General features: G+C 45.9%; 1 protein-coding gene across 2 annotated transcripts in view; it reads right to left on the bottom strand.

Moving 5' to 3' along the window:
* LOC123738346 (equilibrative nucleoside transporter 4) overlaps positions 1-19,035 on the bottom strand; it is a 36,204-nt gene that overhangs the window by 4,510 nt on the left and 12,659 nt on the right. Inside the window, exons 5-9 of one of the 2 annotated variants that reach the window (XM_082972600.1) lie at positions 18,547-18,675; positions 14,257-14,331; positions 13,502-13,770; positions 11,815-11,938; positions 6,149-6,336 (exon numbers count right to left, since the gene is read on the bottom strand). In XM_082972600.1, the coding sequence (XP_082828726.1) occupies positions 6,149-6,336; positions 11,815-11,938; positions 13,502-13,770; positions 14,257-14,331; positions 18,547-18,675 (785 nt within the window). Of the gene's footprint in view, positions 1-6,148; positions 6,337-11,814; positions 11,939-13,492; positions 13,771-14,256; positions 14,332-18,546; positions 18,676-19,035 lie in introns of both variants that reach the window. The other variant, XM_082972599.1, reaches the window with a different exon arrangement.

The raw sequence follows: 19,035 nt of genomic DNA, 5'->3' as shown, positions 1-19,035 counted from the left end.
TCTATATCTGTATATCTATATATCATATATCTATATATCATATATCTATATATCTATATATCTATATATCATATGTCTATCTATCTATCATATGTCTATCTATCTATCTATCTATCTATCTATCTATCTATCTATCTATCTATCTATCTATCCTACAGTATCTATCTATCTATCCTACAGTATCTATCTATCTATCCTACAGTATCTATCTATCTATCCTACAGTATCTATCTATCTATCCTACAGTATCTATCTATCTATTCTACAGTATCTATCTATCTATTCTACAGTATCTATCTATCTATCTATCTATCCTACAGTATCTATCTATCTATCCTACAGTATCTATCTATCTATCCTACAGTATCTATCTATCTATTCTACAGTATCTATCTATCTATTCTACAGTATCTATCTATCTATTCTACAGTATCTATCTATTCTACAGTATCTATCTATCTATCTATCTATCTATCCTACAGTATCTATCTATCTATCCTACAGTATCTATCTATCTATCCTACAGTATCTATCTATCTATTCTACAGTATCTATCTATCTATTCTACAGTATCTATCTATCTATCTATCTATCTATCTATCTATCTATCTATCTATCTATCTATCTATCTATCTATCTATCTATCTATCTATCTATCTATCCTACAGTATCTATCTATCTATCCTACAGTATCTATCTATCTATCCTACAGTATCTATCTATCTATCCTACAGTATCTATCTATCTATCCTACAGTATCTATCTATCTATTCTACAGTATCTATCTATCTATTCTACAGTATCTATCTATCTATCTATCTATCTATCTATCTATCTATCTATCTATCTATCTATCTATCTATCTATCTATCTATCCTACAGTATCTATCTATCTATCCTACAGTATCTATCTATCTATCCTACAGTATCTATCTATCTATCCTACAGTATCTATCTATCTATTCTACAGTATCTATCTATCTATTCTACAGTATCTATCTATCTATCTATCTATCTATCTATCCTACAGTATCTATCTATCTATCCTACAGTATCTATCTATCTATCCTACAGTATCTATCTATCTATCCTACAGTATCTATCTATCTATCCTACAGTATCTATCTATCTATTCTACAGTATCTATCTATCTATTCTACAGTATCTATCTATCTATTCTACAGTATCTATCTATCTATCTATCTATCTATCTATCTATCTATCTATCCTACAGTATCTATCTATCTATCCTACAGTATCTATCTATCTATCCTACAGTATCTATCTATCTATCCTACAGTATCTATCTATCTATTCTACAGTATCTATCTATCTATTCTACAGTATCTATCTATCTATCTATCTATCTATCTATCTATCCTACAGTATCTATCTATCTATCCTACAGTATCTATCTATCTATCCTACAGTATCTATCTATCTATTCTACAGTATCTATCTATCTATTCTACAGTATCTATCTATCTATCTATCTATCTATCTATCTATCTATCTATCTATCCTACAGTATCTATCTATCTATCCTACAGTATCTATCTATCTATCCTACAGTATCTATCTATCTATTCTACAGTATCTATCTATCTATTCTACAGTATCTATCTATCTATCTATCTATCTATCTATCTATCTATCTATCTATCCTACAGTATCTATCTATCTATCCTACAGTATCTATCTATCTATCCTACAGTATCTATCTATCTATCTATCTATCCTACAGTATCTATCTATCTATCCTACAGTATCTATCTATCTATCCTACAGTATCTATCTATCTATTCTACAGTATCTATCTATCTATCTATCTATCTATCTATCTATCTATCTATCTATCTATCTATCTATCTATCTATCTATCCTACAGTATCTATCTATCTATCCTACAGTATCTATCTATCTATCCTACAGTATCTATCTATCTATCCTACAGTATCTATCTATCTATCCTACAGTATCTATCTATCTATTCTACAGTATCTATCTATCTATCTATCTATCTATCTATCTATCTATCTATCTATCTATCTATCTATCTATCTATCCTACAGTATCTATCTATCTATCCTACAGTATCTATCTATCTATCCTACAGTATCTATCTATCTATCTATCTATCTATCTATCTATCTATCTATCTATCTATCTATCTATCTATCTATCTATCTATCTATCTATCCTACAGTATCTATCTATCTATCCTACAGTATCTATCTATCTATCCTACAGTATCTATCTATCTATCTATCTATCCTACAGTATCTATCTATCTATCCTACAGTATCTATCTATCTATCCTACAGTATCTATCTATCTATCCTACAGTATCTATCTATCTATTCTACAGTATCTATCTATCTATTCTACAGTATCTATCTATCTATCTATCTATCTATCTATCTATCTATCTATCTATCTATCTATCTATCCTACAGTATCTATCTATCTATCCTACAGTATCTATCTATCTATCCTACAGTATCTATCTATCTATCCTACAGTATCTATCTATCTATTCTACAGTATCTATCTATCTATCTATCTATCTATCTATCTATCTATCTATCTATCTATCTATCTATCTATCTATCTATCCTACAGTATCTATCTATCTATCCTACAGTATCTATCTATCTATCCTACAGTATCTATCTATCTATCCTACAGTATCTATCTATCTATACTACAGTATCTATCTATCTATTCTACAGTATCTATCTATCTATCTATCTATCTATCTATCTATCTATCTATCTATCTATCCTACAGTATCTATCTATCCTACAGTATCTATCTATCTATCCTACAGTATCTATCTATCTATCCTACAGTATCTATCTATCTATCCTACAGTATCTATCTATCTATCCTACAGTATCTATCTATCTATCCTACAGTATCTATCTATCTATTCTACAGTATCTATCTATCTATCTATCTATCTATCTATCTATCTATCTATCTATCTATCTATCTATCTATCCTACAGTATCTATCTATCTATCCTACAGTATCTATCTATCTATCCTACAGTATCTATCTATCTATCCTACAGTATCTATCTATCTATACTACAGTATCTATCTATCTATTCTACAGTATCTATCTATCTATCTATCTATCTATCTATCTATCTATCTATCTATCCTACAGTATCTATCTATCCTACAGTATCTATCTATCTATCCTACAGTATCTATCTATCTATCCTACAGTATCTATCTATCTATCCTACAGTATCTATCTATCTATCCTACAGTATCTATCTATCTATTCTACAGTATCTATCTATCTATCTATCTATCTATCTATCTATCTATCTATCTATCTATCTATCTATCTATCTATCTATCTATCCTACAGTATCTATCTATCTATCCTACAGTATCTATCTATCTATCCTACAGTATCTATCTATCTATCCTACAGTATCTATCTATCTATTCTACAGTATCTATCTATCTATCTATCTATCTATCTATCTATCTATCTATCTATCTATCTATCTATCTATCTATCTATCTATCCTACAGTATCTATCTATCTATCCTACAGTATCTATCTATCTATCCTACAGTATCTATCTATCTATCCTACAGTATCTATCTATCTATCCTACAGTATCTATCTATCTATTCTACAGTATCTATCTATCTATCTATCTATCTATCTATCTATCTATCTATCTATCTATCTATCTATCTATCTATCTATCTATCTATCTATCTATCTATCCTACAGTATCTATCTATCTATCCTACAGTATCTATCTATCTATCCTACAGTATCTATCTATCTATCCTACAGTATCTATCTATCTATCCTACAGTATCTATCTATCTATTCTACAGTATCTATCTATCTATCTATCTATCTATCTATCTATCTATCTATCCTACAGTATCTATCTATCTATCTATCCTACAGTATCTATCTATCTATCCTACAGTATCTATCTATCTATTCTACAGTATCTATCTATCTATCTATCTATCTATCTATCTATCTATCTATCTATCCTACAGTATCTATCTATCCTACAGTATCTATCTATCTATCCTACAGTATCTATCTATCTATCCTACAGTATCTATCCTACAGTATCTATCTATCTATCCTACAGTATCTATCTATCTATTCTACAGTATCTATCTATCTATTCTACAGTATCTATCTATCTATTCTACAGTATCTATCTATCTATCTATCTATCTATCTATCTATCTATCTATCTATCTATCTATCTATCTATCTATCTATCTATCATATATCTATCGATCCTGGAGAGGTTTGGAACAGCTGGGGGTCCCCAAGGAGAGGTTTGGAACAGCTGGGGGTCCCCAAGGGGGTCCCCAAGGAGAGGTTTGGAACAGCTGGGGGTCCCCAAGGAGAGGTTTGGAACAGCTGGGGGTCCCCGAGGAGAGGTTTGGAACAGCTGGGGGTCCCCAAGGAGAGGTTTGGAACAGCTGGGGGTCCCCAAGGAGAGGTTTGGAACAGCTGGGGGTCCCCAAGGAGAGGTTTGGAACAGCTGGGGGTCCCCAAGGAGAGGTTTGGAACAGCTGGGGGTCCCCGAGGAGAGGTTTGGAACAGCTGGGGGTCCCCAAGGAGAGGTTTGGAACAGCTGGGGGTCCCCGAGGAGAGGTTTGGAACAGCTGGGGGTCCCCAAGGAGAGGTTTGGAACAGCTGGGGGTCCCCAAGGAGAGGTTTGGAACAGCTGGGGGTCCCCAAGGAGAGGTTTGGAACAGCTGGGGGTCCCCGAGGAGAGGTTTGGAACAGCTGGGGGTCCCCGAGGAGAGGTTTGGAACAGCTGGGGGTCCCCGAGGAGAGGTTTGGAACAGCTGGGGGTCCCCGAGGAGAGGTTTGGAACAGCTGGGGGTCCCCGAGGAGAGGTTTGGAACAGCTGGGGGTCCCCAAGGAGAGGTTTGGAACAGCTGGGGGTCCCCAAGGAGAGGTTTGGAACAGCTGGGGGTCCCCGAGGAGAGGTTTGGAACAGCTGGGGGTCCCCAAGGAGAGGTTTGGAACAGCTGGGGGTCCCCGAGGAGAGGTTTGGAACAGCTGGGGGTCCCCAAGGAGAGGTTTGGAACAGCTGGGGGTCCCCAAGGAGAGGTTTGGAACAGCTGGGGGTCCCCAAGGAGAGGTTTGGAACAGCTGGGGGTCCCCAAGGAGAGGTTTGGAACAGCTGGGGGTCCCCGAGGAGAGGTTTGGAACAGCTGGGGGTCCCCAAGGAGAGGTTTGGAACAGCTGGGGGTCCCCAAGGAGAGGTTTGGAACAGCTGGGGGTCCCCAAGGAGAGGTTTGGAACAGCTGGGGGTCCCCGAGGAGAGGTTTGGAACAGCTGGGGGTCCCCAAGGAGAGGTTTGGAACAGCTGGGGGTCCCCAAGGAGAGGTTTGGAACAGCTGGGGGTCCCCGAGGAGAGGTTTGGAACAGCTGGGGGTCCCCGAGGAGAGGTTTGGAACAGCTGGGGGTCCCCAAGGAGAGGTTTGGAACAGCTGGGGGTCCCCAAGGAGAGGTTTGGAACAGCTGGGGGTCCCCGAGGAGAGGTTTGGAACAGCTGGGGGTCCCCAAGGAGAGGTTTGGAACAGCTGGGGGTCCCCAAGGAGAGGTTTGGAACAGCTGGGGGTCCCCAAGGAGAGGTTTGGAACAGCTGGGGGTCCCAAGGAGAGGTTTGGAACAGCTGGGGGTCCCCAAGGAGAGGTTTGGAACAGCTGGGGGTCCCCAAGGAGAGGTTTGGAACAGCTGGGGGTCCCCAAGGAGAGGTTTGGAACAGCTGGGGGTCCCCAAGGAGAGGTTTGGAACAGCTGGGGGTCCCCAAGGAGAGGTTTGGAACAGCTGGGGGTCCCCAAGGAGAGGTTTGGAACAGCTGGGGGTCCCCGAGGAGAGGTTTGGAACAGCTGGGGGTCCCCGAGGAGAGGTTTGGAACAGCTGGGGGTCCCCAAGGAGAGGTTTGGAACAGCTGGGGGTCCCCAAGGAGAGGTTTGGAACAGCTGGGGGTCCCCAAGGAGAGGTTTGGAACAGCTGGGGGTCCCCAAGGAGAGGTTTGGAACAGCTGGGGGTCCCCAAGGAGAGGTTTGGAACAGCTGGGGGTCCCCGAGGAGAGGTTTGAGAACCACTGGCCAAGTAGACTGACCTTGCCTACGAAGTCGGCCATGTTGAATGTGGCCATGATGAGTATAGGTAGCCACTCCCCCAGGGTTGGGTTGCGTATCTCTGATTCCAGACCAGGAAACAGACACAGAGTGATGCTGTAGGTCACTGCTATAGACAACATGTAGGCCCAGATCACCCTGGCAACGATGTACCTGTGAAGAAACATATCTGACGGGGGAGAGAGGGGGAGGGGGAGGGAGGAGAGGGGAGAGGGAGGAGAGGTATGAGAGGGGGAGGGGGAGGGAGGAGAGGGGAGAGGGAGGAGAGGTATGAGAGGGGGAGGGGGAGGGAGGAGAGGGGAGGGGGATGAGAGGGGGAGGGGATGAGAGGGGGAGGGAGGAGAGGGGAGAGGGAGGAGAGGTATGAGAGGGGGAGGGGGAGGGAGGAGAGGGGAGGGGGATGAGAGGGGGAGGGGGAGGGGATGAGAGGGGGAGGGAGGAGAGGGGGAGGGATGAGAGGGGAGGGATGAGGGGGAGGGGAGGGATGAGAGGGGAGGGGAGGGGAGAGGGGGAAGCGAGGGGGAGGAGAGAAGGGGAAGGGGAGAAGAGGGGGAGGGAGGGGGGAAGAGGGAGAAGGGGGAGGGAGGGGGGAAGAGGAAGAAGGGGGAGGGAGGGGGGGAAGAGGAAGAAGGGGGAGGGGAGGAGATGGAGGAGGGATAAGTGGGAGGGGAGGAGAGGGGAGAGGGGGAGGGAAGAGGGATGCTGTAGGTATTCATAGTGTACAAACATTGGGTAGAATCATTGAGTATGTTTACAAAGCACACTAATACATTCGATATTACAGTTTCTCCAGATCACGAAGACACTTTGAATGAAACTGGCGTGGATCTGATCTGATCTGATCTCCATCACAACCTCATGAGCACTACAGTATTACTTTGTGCTAAACTCTTAAAGTCATTTCTCTTTTGTTTTTCACACACAATGCAAATGCTAAGCACATTTTTGGAAAAAACAGTAAACACAACTCTCTTCAAAAAGATACAAAACTCAGTTGAGCAAATGATGTCAAACAAAATGAAAACATTTGGTCACATCTGATACAAATTACTCGCATGAATGTGAACCTCTTCTGCACGTGTGCAAAAACGTCTTTGCACAATTGTTCAATCAGAAATCATTCATGCGTACAAGAGGTCACCTCTGAGTTGCTGTTGGCAAGACAGGACCAAGTCAGAGGCTGAGGGCAAGACAGGACCAAGTCAGAGGCTGAGAGCAAGACAGGACCAAGTCAGCGGCTGAGGGCAAGACAGGACCAAGTCAGAGGCTGAGAGCAAGACAGGACCCAGTCAGCGGCTGAGGGCAAGACAGGACGAGTCAGAGGCTGAGGGCAAGACAGGACCAAGTCAGAGGCTGAGGGCAAGACAGGACCAAGTCAGAGGCTGAGAGCAAGACAGGACCAAGTCAGCGGCTGAGGGCAAGACAGGACCAAGTCAGAGGCTGAGGGCAAGACAGGACCAAGTCAGAGGCTGAGGGCAAGACAGGACCAAGTCAGAGGCTGAGGGCAAGACAGGACCGAGTCAGAGGCTGAGAGCAAGACAGGACCGAGTCAGAGGCTGAGAGCAAGACAGGACCAAGTCAGAGGCTGAGGGCAAGACAGGACCAAGTCAGAGGCTGAGGGCAAGACAGGACCGAGTCAGAGGCTGAGAGCAAGACAGGACCGAGTCAGAGGCTGAGGGCAAGACAAGACCAAGTCAGAGGCTGAGGGCAAGACAGGACCAAGTCAGGGGCTGAGGGCAAGACAGGACCAAGTCAGGGGCTGAGAGCAAGACAGGACCAAGTCAGAGGCTAAGAGCAAGACAGGACCAAGTCAGAGGCTGAGAGCAAGACAGGACCAAGTCAGAGGCTGAGGGCAAGACAGGACCAAGTCAGAGGCTGAGGGCGAGGCAGGACCGAGTCAGAGGCTGAGGGCAAGACAGGACCAAGTCAGAGGCTGAGAGCAAGACAGGACCAAGTCAGCGGCTGAGGGCAAGACAGGACCAAGTCAGAGGCTGAGGGCAAGACAGGACCAAGTCAGAGGCTGAGGGCAAGACAGGACCAAGTCAGAGGCTGAGGGCAAGACAGGACCGAGTCAGAGGCTGAGAGCAAGACAGGACCGAGTCAGAGGCTGAGAGCAAGACAGGACCAAGTCAGAGGCTGAGGGCAAGACAGGACCAAGTCAGAGGCTGAGGGCAAGACAGGACCGAGTCAGAGGCTGAGAGCAAGACAGGACCGAGTCAGAGGCTGAGGGCAAGACAAGACCAAGTCAGAGGCTGAGGGCAAGACAGGACCAAGTCAGGGGCTGAGGGCAAGACAGGACCAAGTCAGGGGCTGAGAGCAAGACAGGACCAAGTCAGAGGCTAAGAGCAAGACAGGACCAAGTCAGAGGCTGAGAGCAAGACAGGACCAAGTCAGAGGCTGAGGGCAAGACAGGACCAAGTCAGAGGCTGAGGGCAAGACAGGACCGAGTCAGAGGCTGAGAGCAAGACAGGACCGAGTCAGAGGCTGAGGGCAAGACAAGACCAAGTCAGAGGCTGAGGGCAAGACAGGACCAAGTCAGGGGCTGAGGGCAAGACAGGACCAAGTCAGGGGCTGAGAGCAAGACAGGACCAAGTCAGAGGCTGAGGGCAAGACAGGACCAAGTCAGGGGCTGAGAGCAAGACAGGACCAAGTCAGAGGCTAAGAGCAAGACAGGACCAAGTCAGAGGCTGAGGGTGAAACAGGACCGAGTCAGAGGCTGAGGGCAAGACAGGACCGAGTCAGAGGCTGAGGGCTGTTTATTTACCACCACAGAAAGATGCTGGCACTAAGACCGCACTCAGTCAGCTGTATAAGGAAATAAGCAAACAGGAAACCGCTCACCCAGAGTCGGCGCTCCTAGTGGCCAGAGACTAATGCAGGGAAACTTAAATCAGTTCTACCAAATTTCCATCAACATGTTAAATGTGCAACCAGAGGGAGAAAATAATTCTAGATCACCTGTACTCCACACACAGAGACACGTACAAAGCTCTCCCTTGCCCTCCATTTGGTAAATCTGACCATAATTCTATCCTCCTGATTCCAGCTTACAATCAAAAACTAAAGCAGGAAGTACCAGTGACTCGGTCTATAAAAAAGTGGTCAGATGAAGCAGATGCTAAACTACAGGACTGTTTTGCTAGAACAGACTGGAACATGTTCTGGGATTCTTCCGATGGCATTGAGGAGTACACCACATCAGTCACTGGCTTTATCAATAAGTGCATCGAGGACGTCGTCCCCACAGTGACCGTACGTACATACCCCAACCAGAAGCCATGGATTACAGGCAACATTCACACTGAGCTAAAGGGTAGAGCTGCCGCTTTCAAGGTGCGGGACTCTAACCCGGAAGCTTACAAGAAATCCTGCTATGCCCTCCGACGAACCATCAAACAGGCAAAGCGTCAATACAGGGCTAAGATTGAATCCTACTACACCGGCTCTGACGCTCGTCGGATGTGGCAGGGCTTGCAAACTATTACAGACTACAAAGGGAAGCACAGCCGAGAGCTGCCCAGTGACACGAGCCTACCAGACGAGCTAAACTACTTCTATGCTCGCTTCGAGGCAAGCAACACTGAGGCATGCATGAGAGCATCAGCTGTTCCGGACGACTGTGTGATTACGCTCTCCGTACCCGACGTGAGTAAGACCTTTAAACAGGTCAACATACACAAGGCTGCGGGGCCAGACGGATTACCAGGATGTGTACTGTGAGCATGCGCTGACCAACTGGCAGGTGTCTTCACTGACATTTTCAACATGTCCCTGATTGAGTCTGTAATACCAACATGTTTCAAGCAGACCATCATAGTCCCTGTGCCCAAGAACACTAAGGTAACCTGCCTAAATGACTACAGAACCATAGCACTCACATCTGTAGCCATGAAATGCTTTGAAAGGTTGTTAATGGCTCACATCAACTTTGAGGGGTACTATGGTGTTGAACGCTGAGCTGTAGTCAATGAACAGCATTCTCTCACACAGGTGTTCCTTTTGTCCAGGTGGGAAAGGGCAGTGTGGAGTGAAATAGAGATGGCATCATCTGTGGATCTGTTAGGGCGGTATGCAAATTGGAGTGGGTCTAGGGTTTCTGGGATAATGGTGTTGATGTGAGCCATGACCAGCCTTTCAAAGCACTTCATGGCTACAGCCAAGACAATGCAGCAGTTGCTTCAGGACAAGTCTCTGAATGTCCTTGAGTGGCCCAGCCAGAGCCCGGACTCGAACATCTCGGTGAGACCTGAAAATAGCTGTGCAGCGACGCTCCCCATCTAACCTGACAGAGCTTGAGAGGATCTGCAGAGAAGAACGGGAGAAACTCCACAAATACATCAGCTCCACAGGTAACTTCCACAAAGCTGTGAACGATCTGAGAGACAAGGCAAGAAGGGCTTTCCATGCCATCAATAGGAACATAAAATTCAACATACCAATTAGGATCTGGCTAAAAATACATGAATCAGTTATAGAACCCATTGCCCTTTATGGTTGTGAGGTCTGGGGTCCGCTCACCAACCAAGAATTCACAAAATGGGACAAACACCAAATTGAGACTGCATGCTGAATTCTGCCAAAAGATATCCTCTGTGTACAACGTAAAACACAAAATAATGCAGAGCAGAATTAGGCCGATACCCGCTAATTATCAAAATCCAGAAAAGAGCTGTTAAATTCATCATGTCAAAATCACCTAAAAGGAAGCGATTCCCAAACCTTCCATAACAAAACCATCACCTACAGAGATATGAACCTGGAGAAGAGTCCCCTAAGCAAGCTGGTCCTGGGGCTCTGTTCACAAACACAAACACACCCCACAGAGCCCCAGGACAGTAACACAATTAGACCCAATCAAATCATGAGAAAACAAAAAGATAATTACATAACACATTGAAAGAATCAACAAAAAAACTGAGCGAACTAGAATGCTATTTGTCCCTAAACAGAGAGAACACAGTGGCAGAATACCTGACCACTGTGACAGACCCAATCTTAAGGAAAGCTTTGACTATGTACAGACTCAGTGAGCATTGCCTTGCTATTGAGAAAGGCCGCCGTAGGCAGACCTGGCTCTCAAGAAGACAGGCTATGTGCAACACTGCCCACAAAATTAGGTGGAAACTGAGCAGCACTTCCTAACCTCCTGCCAAATGTATGACCATATTAGAGACACACATTTCCCTCAGATTACACAGATACACAAATAACTCGAAAACAAACCCAATTTTGATAAACTCCCATATCTACTGGGTGAAATACCACAGTGTTCCATCACAGCAGCAAGATTTGTGACCTGTTGTCACAAGAAAAGGGCAACCAGTGAAGAACAAACACCATTGTAAATACAACCCATATTTATGTTTATTTTCCCTTTTGTACTTTAACTATTTGTACATAATATGACATTTGTAATGTTTTTATTATTTTGGAACTTTTGTGAGTGTAATGTTTACTGTTCATTTTTGTTATTGTAGACAGACAGACAGACAGACAGACAGACAGACAGACAGACAGACAGACAGACAGACAGACAGACAGACAGACAGACAGACAGACAGACAGACAGACAGACAGACAGACAGACAGACAGACAGACAGACAGACAGACAGACAGACAGATAGACAGATAGATAGAGGTTGTTACCTCGTAGTCCAGGCCAGCTTCTCCGGATCTTGTCTTTAGGAATTCCAAACCGAACGTACGTCCCTCCCGTGAACTCATCCGTGACGTCATCAGATGGCGACGTCGTCGCCGCCACTCCGTTACCCTGAGATGAGACAAAACACTTCATGTATCAACACTCCCCCCTCTCCATAGCCTCCTTGTCTCCTATCCTCTCCTGGTTTCCTCTGTAGTGCATAACCCCAACGTGTCAGGTCAACCAGGTCCCTTAGATAGGAAATAACCGTGTGTGTGTTCAGCAGGTTGACGTAACCTTGTTCAGGTACGTAGGAGACGTAGTCACTGTGATGCATGTGGCAATAAGCCAACGTTACATTAGTAAAATAAAGACTCTCTCTCTCTCTCTCTCTCTCTCTCTCTCTCTCTCTCTCTCTCTCTCTCTCTCTCTCTCTCTCCGCTACATTAGTTGATTAGCAGCGGGGATTCAGGCCAGAAGAACCACTGATTATCCCACCACTCTACCTGATTATCCCACCACTCTCCCTGATTATCCCACCACTCTACCTGATTATCCCACCACTCTACCTGATTATCCCACCACTCTACCTGATTATCCCACCACTCTACCTGATTATCCCACCACTCTCCCTGATTATCCCACCACTCTCCCTGATTATCCCACCACTCTACCTGATTATCCCACCACTCTCCCTGATTATCCCACCACTCTACCTGATTATCCCACCACTCTCCCTGATTATCCCACCACTCTACCTGATTATCCCACCACTCTACCTGATTATCCCACCACTCTACCTGATTATCCCACCACTCTCCCTGATTATCCCACCACTCTACCTGATTATCCCACCACTCTACCTGATTATCCCACCACTCTCCCTGATTATCCCACCACTCTCCCTGATTATCCCACCACGCTACCTGATTATCCCACCACTCTCCCTGATTATCCCACCACTCTCCCTGATTATCCCACCACTCTCCCTGATTATCCCACCACTCTACCTGATTATCCCACCACTCTCCCTGATTATCCCACCACTCTACCTGATTATCCCACCACTCTCCCTGATTATCCCACCACTCTACCTGATTATCCCACCAGTCTCCCTGATTATCCCACCACTCTACCTGATTATCCCACCCCTCTACCTGATTATCCCACCACTCTCCCTGATTATCCCACCACTCTACCTGATTATCCCACCAGTCTCCCTGATTATCCCACCACTCTACCTGATTATCCCACCACTCTACCTGATTATCCCACCACTCTACCTGATTATCCCACCACTCTACCTGATTATCCCACCACTCTACCTGATTATCCCACCACTCTACCTGATTATCCCACCAGTCTCCCTGATTATCCCACCACTCTACCTGATTATCCCACCACTCTACCTGATTATCCCACCACTCTACCTGATTATCCCACCACTCTACCTGATTATCCCACCACTTTCCCTGATTATCCCACCACTCTCCCTGATTATCCCACCACTCTCCCTGATTATCCCACCACTCTACCTGATTATCCCACCACTCTCCCTGATTATCCCACCACTCTACCTGATTATCCCACCACTCTCCCTGATTATCCCACCACTCTACCTGATTATCCCATAGAACCACTGTACTTCATTACCACTCTCCCCCGAGGTCTAGACTGACTTACAAATCTTACTTCCTCTGTAGTGACGTCGTGGTGAACCCTGTATCCCGTCCCGCTGACCTCCGACCCGATGTCATGACCTATCCCCTGGCCGTGACCCCGGTGGGTGGGGCCTGTGTAGTAGCGGACGAATCGTGAGCGACGGACAATGAGGTGGAGAAGGAAGCAGAGCATCTCTATGGTGATGGAAACCAGGAAGAAGATGAGTGTGTTTATTCTCTCGTTACTGATCAGGAGCTTCGTGAAGATACGACTCAGAGAGATGATTACACCTGCTGTACCTGGGGAGAGGAGAGAGAGAGAAGAGAGAGAGAGAGAGAGAGAGAGAGAGAGAGAGAGAGAGGAGAGGAGAGGATTAGTGAAGATATGACAAGCATTGTGATTGGTTGAGAAGCGTTCCAAGCCGTGCTAAACAAGTAATTTACAATCGGTAGGCTGGTGACGCAAAAATGTATTGAAATAAATAAATTGTCTGTGTTATGATTACAATAATTCCCCTTTCTGTCAAATTGTCTGGCAATAGCCTACAAGTGTAGCTTATAGATGTATAGAATATACAGTAATATAATGAAGATGTCTAGAATATACAGTAATATAATGAAGTGGTATAGAATATACAGTAATATAATGAAGATGCATAGAATATACAGTAATATAATGAAGATGCATAGAATATACAGTAATATAATGAAGATGCATAGAATATACAGTAATATAATGAAGATGCATAGAATATACAGTAATATAACGACGATGACAGCTCTTACTTTCTCCAGTCATCACCCCCTGTGTGTATCTCTTGGGCAGCATCCCCATGTAACCATAGAAACTGGACTGCTGTACTGAGGGAGGACAAACGCAAACACAAAAGGCCTTTTCACACGGCATCGTTCGTAGCCCCGGGCTATCGTAGCCCCAGGCTAAGACTGACTCTGGGCTAGCTTATCCTGTGTTCACACAAGCATTTGTTAACCCTGGGCTAAGGATTCACACTGGTATACCAAAGCCCTGGGATAAGGATTTACACTGGTATTCCAAAGCCCTGGGGCTAAGAATTCACATGGGTATACCAAAGCCCTGGGATAAGGATTCACACTGGTATACCAAAGCCCTGGGCTAAGGATTCACACTGGTATTCCAAAGCCCCGGGCTAAGGATTCACACTGGTATTCCAAAGCCCCAGGGCTAAGGATTCACACTGGTATTCCAAAGCCCCGGGCTAAGGATTCACACTGGTATTCCAAAGCCCCGGGATAAGGATTCACATTGGTATACCAAAGCCCCGGGATAAGGATTCACACTGGTATACCAAAGCCCCGGGATAAGGATTCACATTGGTATACCAAAGCCCCGGAGGTAAGGATTCACACTGGTATTCCAAAGCCCTGGGCTAAGGATTCACATTGGTATACCAAAGCCCCGGGATAAGGATTCACACTGGTATTCCAAAGCCCCGGGATAAGGATTCACACTGGTATTCCAAAGCCCCGGGATAAGGATTCACATTGGTATACCAAAGCCCCGGAGGTAAGGATTCACACTGGTATACCAAAGCCCCGAGCTAAGGATTCACACTGGTATTCCAAAGCCCCGAGCTAAGGATTCACACTGGTATACCAAAGCCCCGGGATAAGGATTCACACTGGTATTCCAAAGCCCCGGGATAAGGATTCACACTGGTATTCCAAAGCCCCGGGATAAGGATTCACACTGGTATACCAAAACCCTGGGGCTAAGAATTCACACTGGTATACCAAAGCCCCGGGGTAAGGACTCACACTGGTATTCCAAAGCCCCGGGGTAAGGACTCACACTGGTATTCCAAAGCCCCGGGGTAAGGATTCACACTGGTATACCAAAGCCCTGGGATAAGAATTCACACTGGTATACCAAAGCCCCGGGGTAAGGACTCACACTGGTATTCCAAAGCCCCGGGGTAAGGATTCACACTGGTATTCCAAAGCCCCGGGGTAAGGATTCACACTGGTATTCCAAAGCCCCGGGGTAAGGATTCACACTGGTATTCCAAAGCCCCGGGCTAAGGATTCACACTGGTATTCCAAAGCCCCGGGCTAAGGATTCACACTGGTATTCCAAAGCCCCGGGCTAAGGATTCACACTGGTATTCCAAAGCCCCGGGCTAAGGATTCACACTGGTATTCCAAAGCCCCGGGCTAAGGATTCACACTGGTATTCCAAAGCCCTGGGGCTAAGGATTCACACTGGTATACCAAAGCCCCGGGCTAAGGATTCACACTGGTATTCCAAAGCCCCGGGGCTAAGGATTCACACTGGTATACCAAAGCCCCGGGGCTAAGGATTCACACTGGTATTCCAAAGCCCTGGGGCTAAGGATTCACACTGGTATACCAAAGCCCTGGGATAAGGATTTACACTGGTATTCCAAAGCCCTGGGGCTAAGAATTCACATGGGTATTCCAAAGCCCCGGGGCTAAGGATTCACACTGGTATACCAAAGCCCTGGGGGTAAGGATTCACACTGGTATACCAAAGCCCCGGGCTAAGGATTCACACTGGTATTCCAAAGCCCCGGGGTAAGGACTCACACTGGTATTCCAAAGCCCCGGGGTAAGGACTCACACTGGTATTCCAAAGCCCTGGGGCTAAGAATTCACATGGGTATTCCAAAGCCCCGGGGCTAAGGATTCACACTGGTATACCAAAGCCCTGGGGTTAAGGATTCACACTGGTATACCAAAGCCCCGGGCTAAGGATTCACACTGGTATTCCAAAGCCCCGGGGTAAGGACTCACACTGGTATTCCAAAGCCCCGGGGTAAGGACTCACACTGGTATTCCAAAGCCCTGGGGCTAAGAATTCACATGGGTATTCCAAAGCCCCGGGGCTAAGGATTCACACTGGTATACCAAAGCCCTGGGGGTAAGGATTCACACTGGTATTCCAAAGCCCCTGGGGGTAAGGATTCACACTGGTATTCCAAAGCCCCTGGGGTAAGGATTCACACTGGTATTCCAAAGCCCCGGGGCTAAGGATTCACACTGGTATACCAAAGCCCTGGGGTAAGGATTCACACTGGTATACCAAAGCCCCGAGCGGACAAACACACATTCGACCAACATTCTATATCTGCCACGGGACCAATGATATAAGCAATAAGGCAATTTTTTTAAACACATTATCTGCTCTTGCTTCTAGCCTAGCTATTTGATTTCCAACAGTGATGGTTTGTATGAACCTTGCTGTCTGCCTTGCTAGACCTCGGAAAACAATGTTTATCACTTTTGAAAATGCCATCTCTCCCCCCCTGTACAGAGAATTCTGTGCACCGACGAGACGTAAACTTTTCTGACCCAGATGTCACGTCCTGACCATAGTAAGAGGTTATTTTCTATGGTAGAGTAGGTCAGGGCGTGACAGGTTGTGTTTTGTGTTTTTCTATGTTTTGTATTTCTATGTTTAAGTCTAGTTTTTCTATGTTGTTGTTTTTTGGGTTGATCTCCAATTGGAGGCAGCTGGTCCTCGTTGTCTCTAATTGGAGATCATATTTAGTAGGGGTTTTTCTTCCTGGGTTTTGTGGGTTGTTATAATTTGAGTAGTGTTTGTTTCTCTCTGCGTCACGGTTTGTTGTTTTTGTCATTCCAGTTATTTCTGTATTGCAAAGTTTCACGGAATTAATAAAATGTGGAACTACAAACACGCTGCGCTTTGGTCCACTCCTTTCGACAGCGGTGACACCAGAGGCAAAATCATGAACCAATTATTATTATAACGGATTGAAATGAAACGTCAATAGAGAAGCTATGTAAACAGATTAAGATGTGGAACGTTTGTTGCCCTTTTCAGCTGTAGAGTTTGTGGCTTCAGTTGGCTAGCTGAGCGAGAAGACGTTAGCAAGCTACTACTACTGTTGCATAGCAACCGTTAGCAAGCTTGCATAGCAACCGTTACCAAGCTTGCATAGCAACCGTTACCACGCTTGCATAGCAACCGTTAGCAAGCTTGCATAGCAACCGTTAGCAAGCTAGCATAGCAACCGTTACCAAGCTTGCATAGCAACCGTTACCAAGCTTGCATAGCAACCGTTACCACGCTTGCATAGCCCACCGTTACCACGCTTGCATAGCAACCGTTAGCAAGCTTGCATAGCAACCGTTAGCAAGCTTGCATAGCAACCGTTTTTGTTAGCCATAGCAGCCAAAGTTTTTGGCATTGATTTCGTTTTTTTTCTTTTTCATCAGGTTTTTGGAAGGATGAAACAGTATTAAATGTCCTTTTTAAAATAGCGTGCAGAACGCAGCACAGGCATATACAAATTAAGTGAAAATGCAGTTTTTGTGATTACACAGTGAAAATGATATGCGTTTCCCCCCTCAAAGTCGGTGCTAAGCCAACTAGCCCAGGGCTAAGAGCCTCCTTCTCCCAGGGCTAAGAGCCTCCTTCTCCCAGGGCTAAGAGCCTCCTTCTCCCAGGGCTAAGAGCCTCCTTCTCCCAGGGCTAAGAGCCTCCTTCTCCCAGGGCTAAGAGCCTCCTTCGCCCAGGGCTATAAGAGCCTCCTTCGCCCAGGGCTAAGAGCCTCCTTCTCCCAGGGCTATAAGAGCCTCCTCTCCCAGGGCTATAAGAGCCTCCTTCTCCCAGGGCTATAAGAGCCTCCTTCTCCCAGGGCTATAAGAGCCTCCTTCTCCCAGGGCTATAAGAGCCTCCTTCTCCCAGGGCTATAAGAGCCTCCTTCTCCCAGGGCTAAGAGCCTCCTTCTCCCAGGGCTATAAGAGCCTCCTTCTCCCAGGGCTAAGAGCCTCCTTCTCCCAGGGCTAAGAGCCTCCTTCTCCCAGGGCTAAGAGCCTCCTTCTCCCAGGGCTAAGAGCCTCCTTAGCTAAGGTGCAGTGTGAAAACGGTTAAAGAGACAGAGACAGAGAGCACGGAGTTAAATAACCAGGATGTCACATGTATTATTCAGTCGACTAAAACTAAGATTAAATAAATCGGTAGTCACTAGTACTACCGAAGTACATCGTCAAATAACATATCTCTAAAGGGAAGGCAACGGACAGGGAAGGGTTAGGGTGTTCGTGTGCTACCTGTACATCCGAAGGCGACCACCCCAACGGAGAAGAGGTTGACGACGTAAGCCTGTCTGGTAGTGAAGGATTCCAACCACACATCAAACACGCTGACAAACACCAGCGGACCCAGAGCAAACAGGTAACCTGGTGGGGGGAGGAGGGTTGGTTTACTATGTGGTAATAACAGGTAACCTGGTGGGAGGAGGGTTGGTTTACTATGTGGTAATAACAGGTAAACTGGAGGGAGGAGGAGGGTTGGTTTACTATGTGGTAATAACAGGTAACCTGGTGGGAGGAGGGTTGGTTTACTATGTGGTAATAACAGGTAACCTGGTGGGAGGAGGGTTGCTTTACTATGTGGTAATAACAGGTAACCTGGTGGGAGGAGGGTTGGTTTACTATGTGGTAATAACAGGTAAACTGGAGGAGGAGGGTTGGTTTACTTTGTGGTAATAACAGGTAACCTGGTGGAGAGGAGGAGGGTTGGTTTACTTTGTGGTAATA

The sequence above is a fragment of the Salmo salar genome, unplaced genomic scaffold (genome assembly GCF_965601325.2).
Source record: "Salmo salar unplaced genomic scaffold, fSalSal1 ptg000838l, whole genome shotgun sequence".
NCBI classification, from domain to species: Eukaryota; Metazoa; Chordata; class Actinopteri; order Salmoniformes; family Salmonidae; genus Salmo; species Salmo salar.
This window is presented reverse-complemented; position numbering and strand designations above follow the sequence as displayed.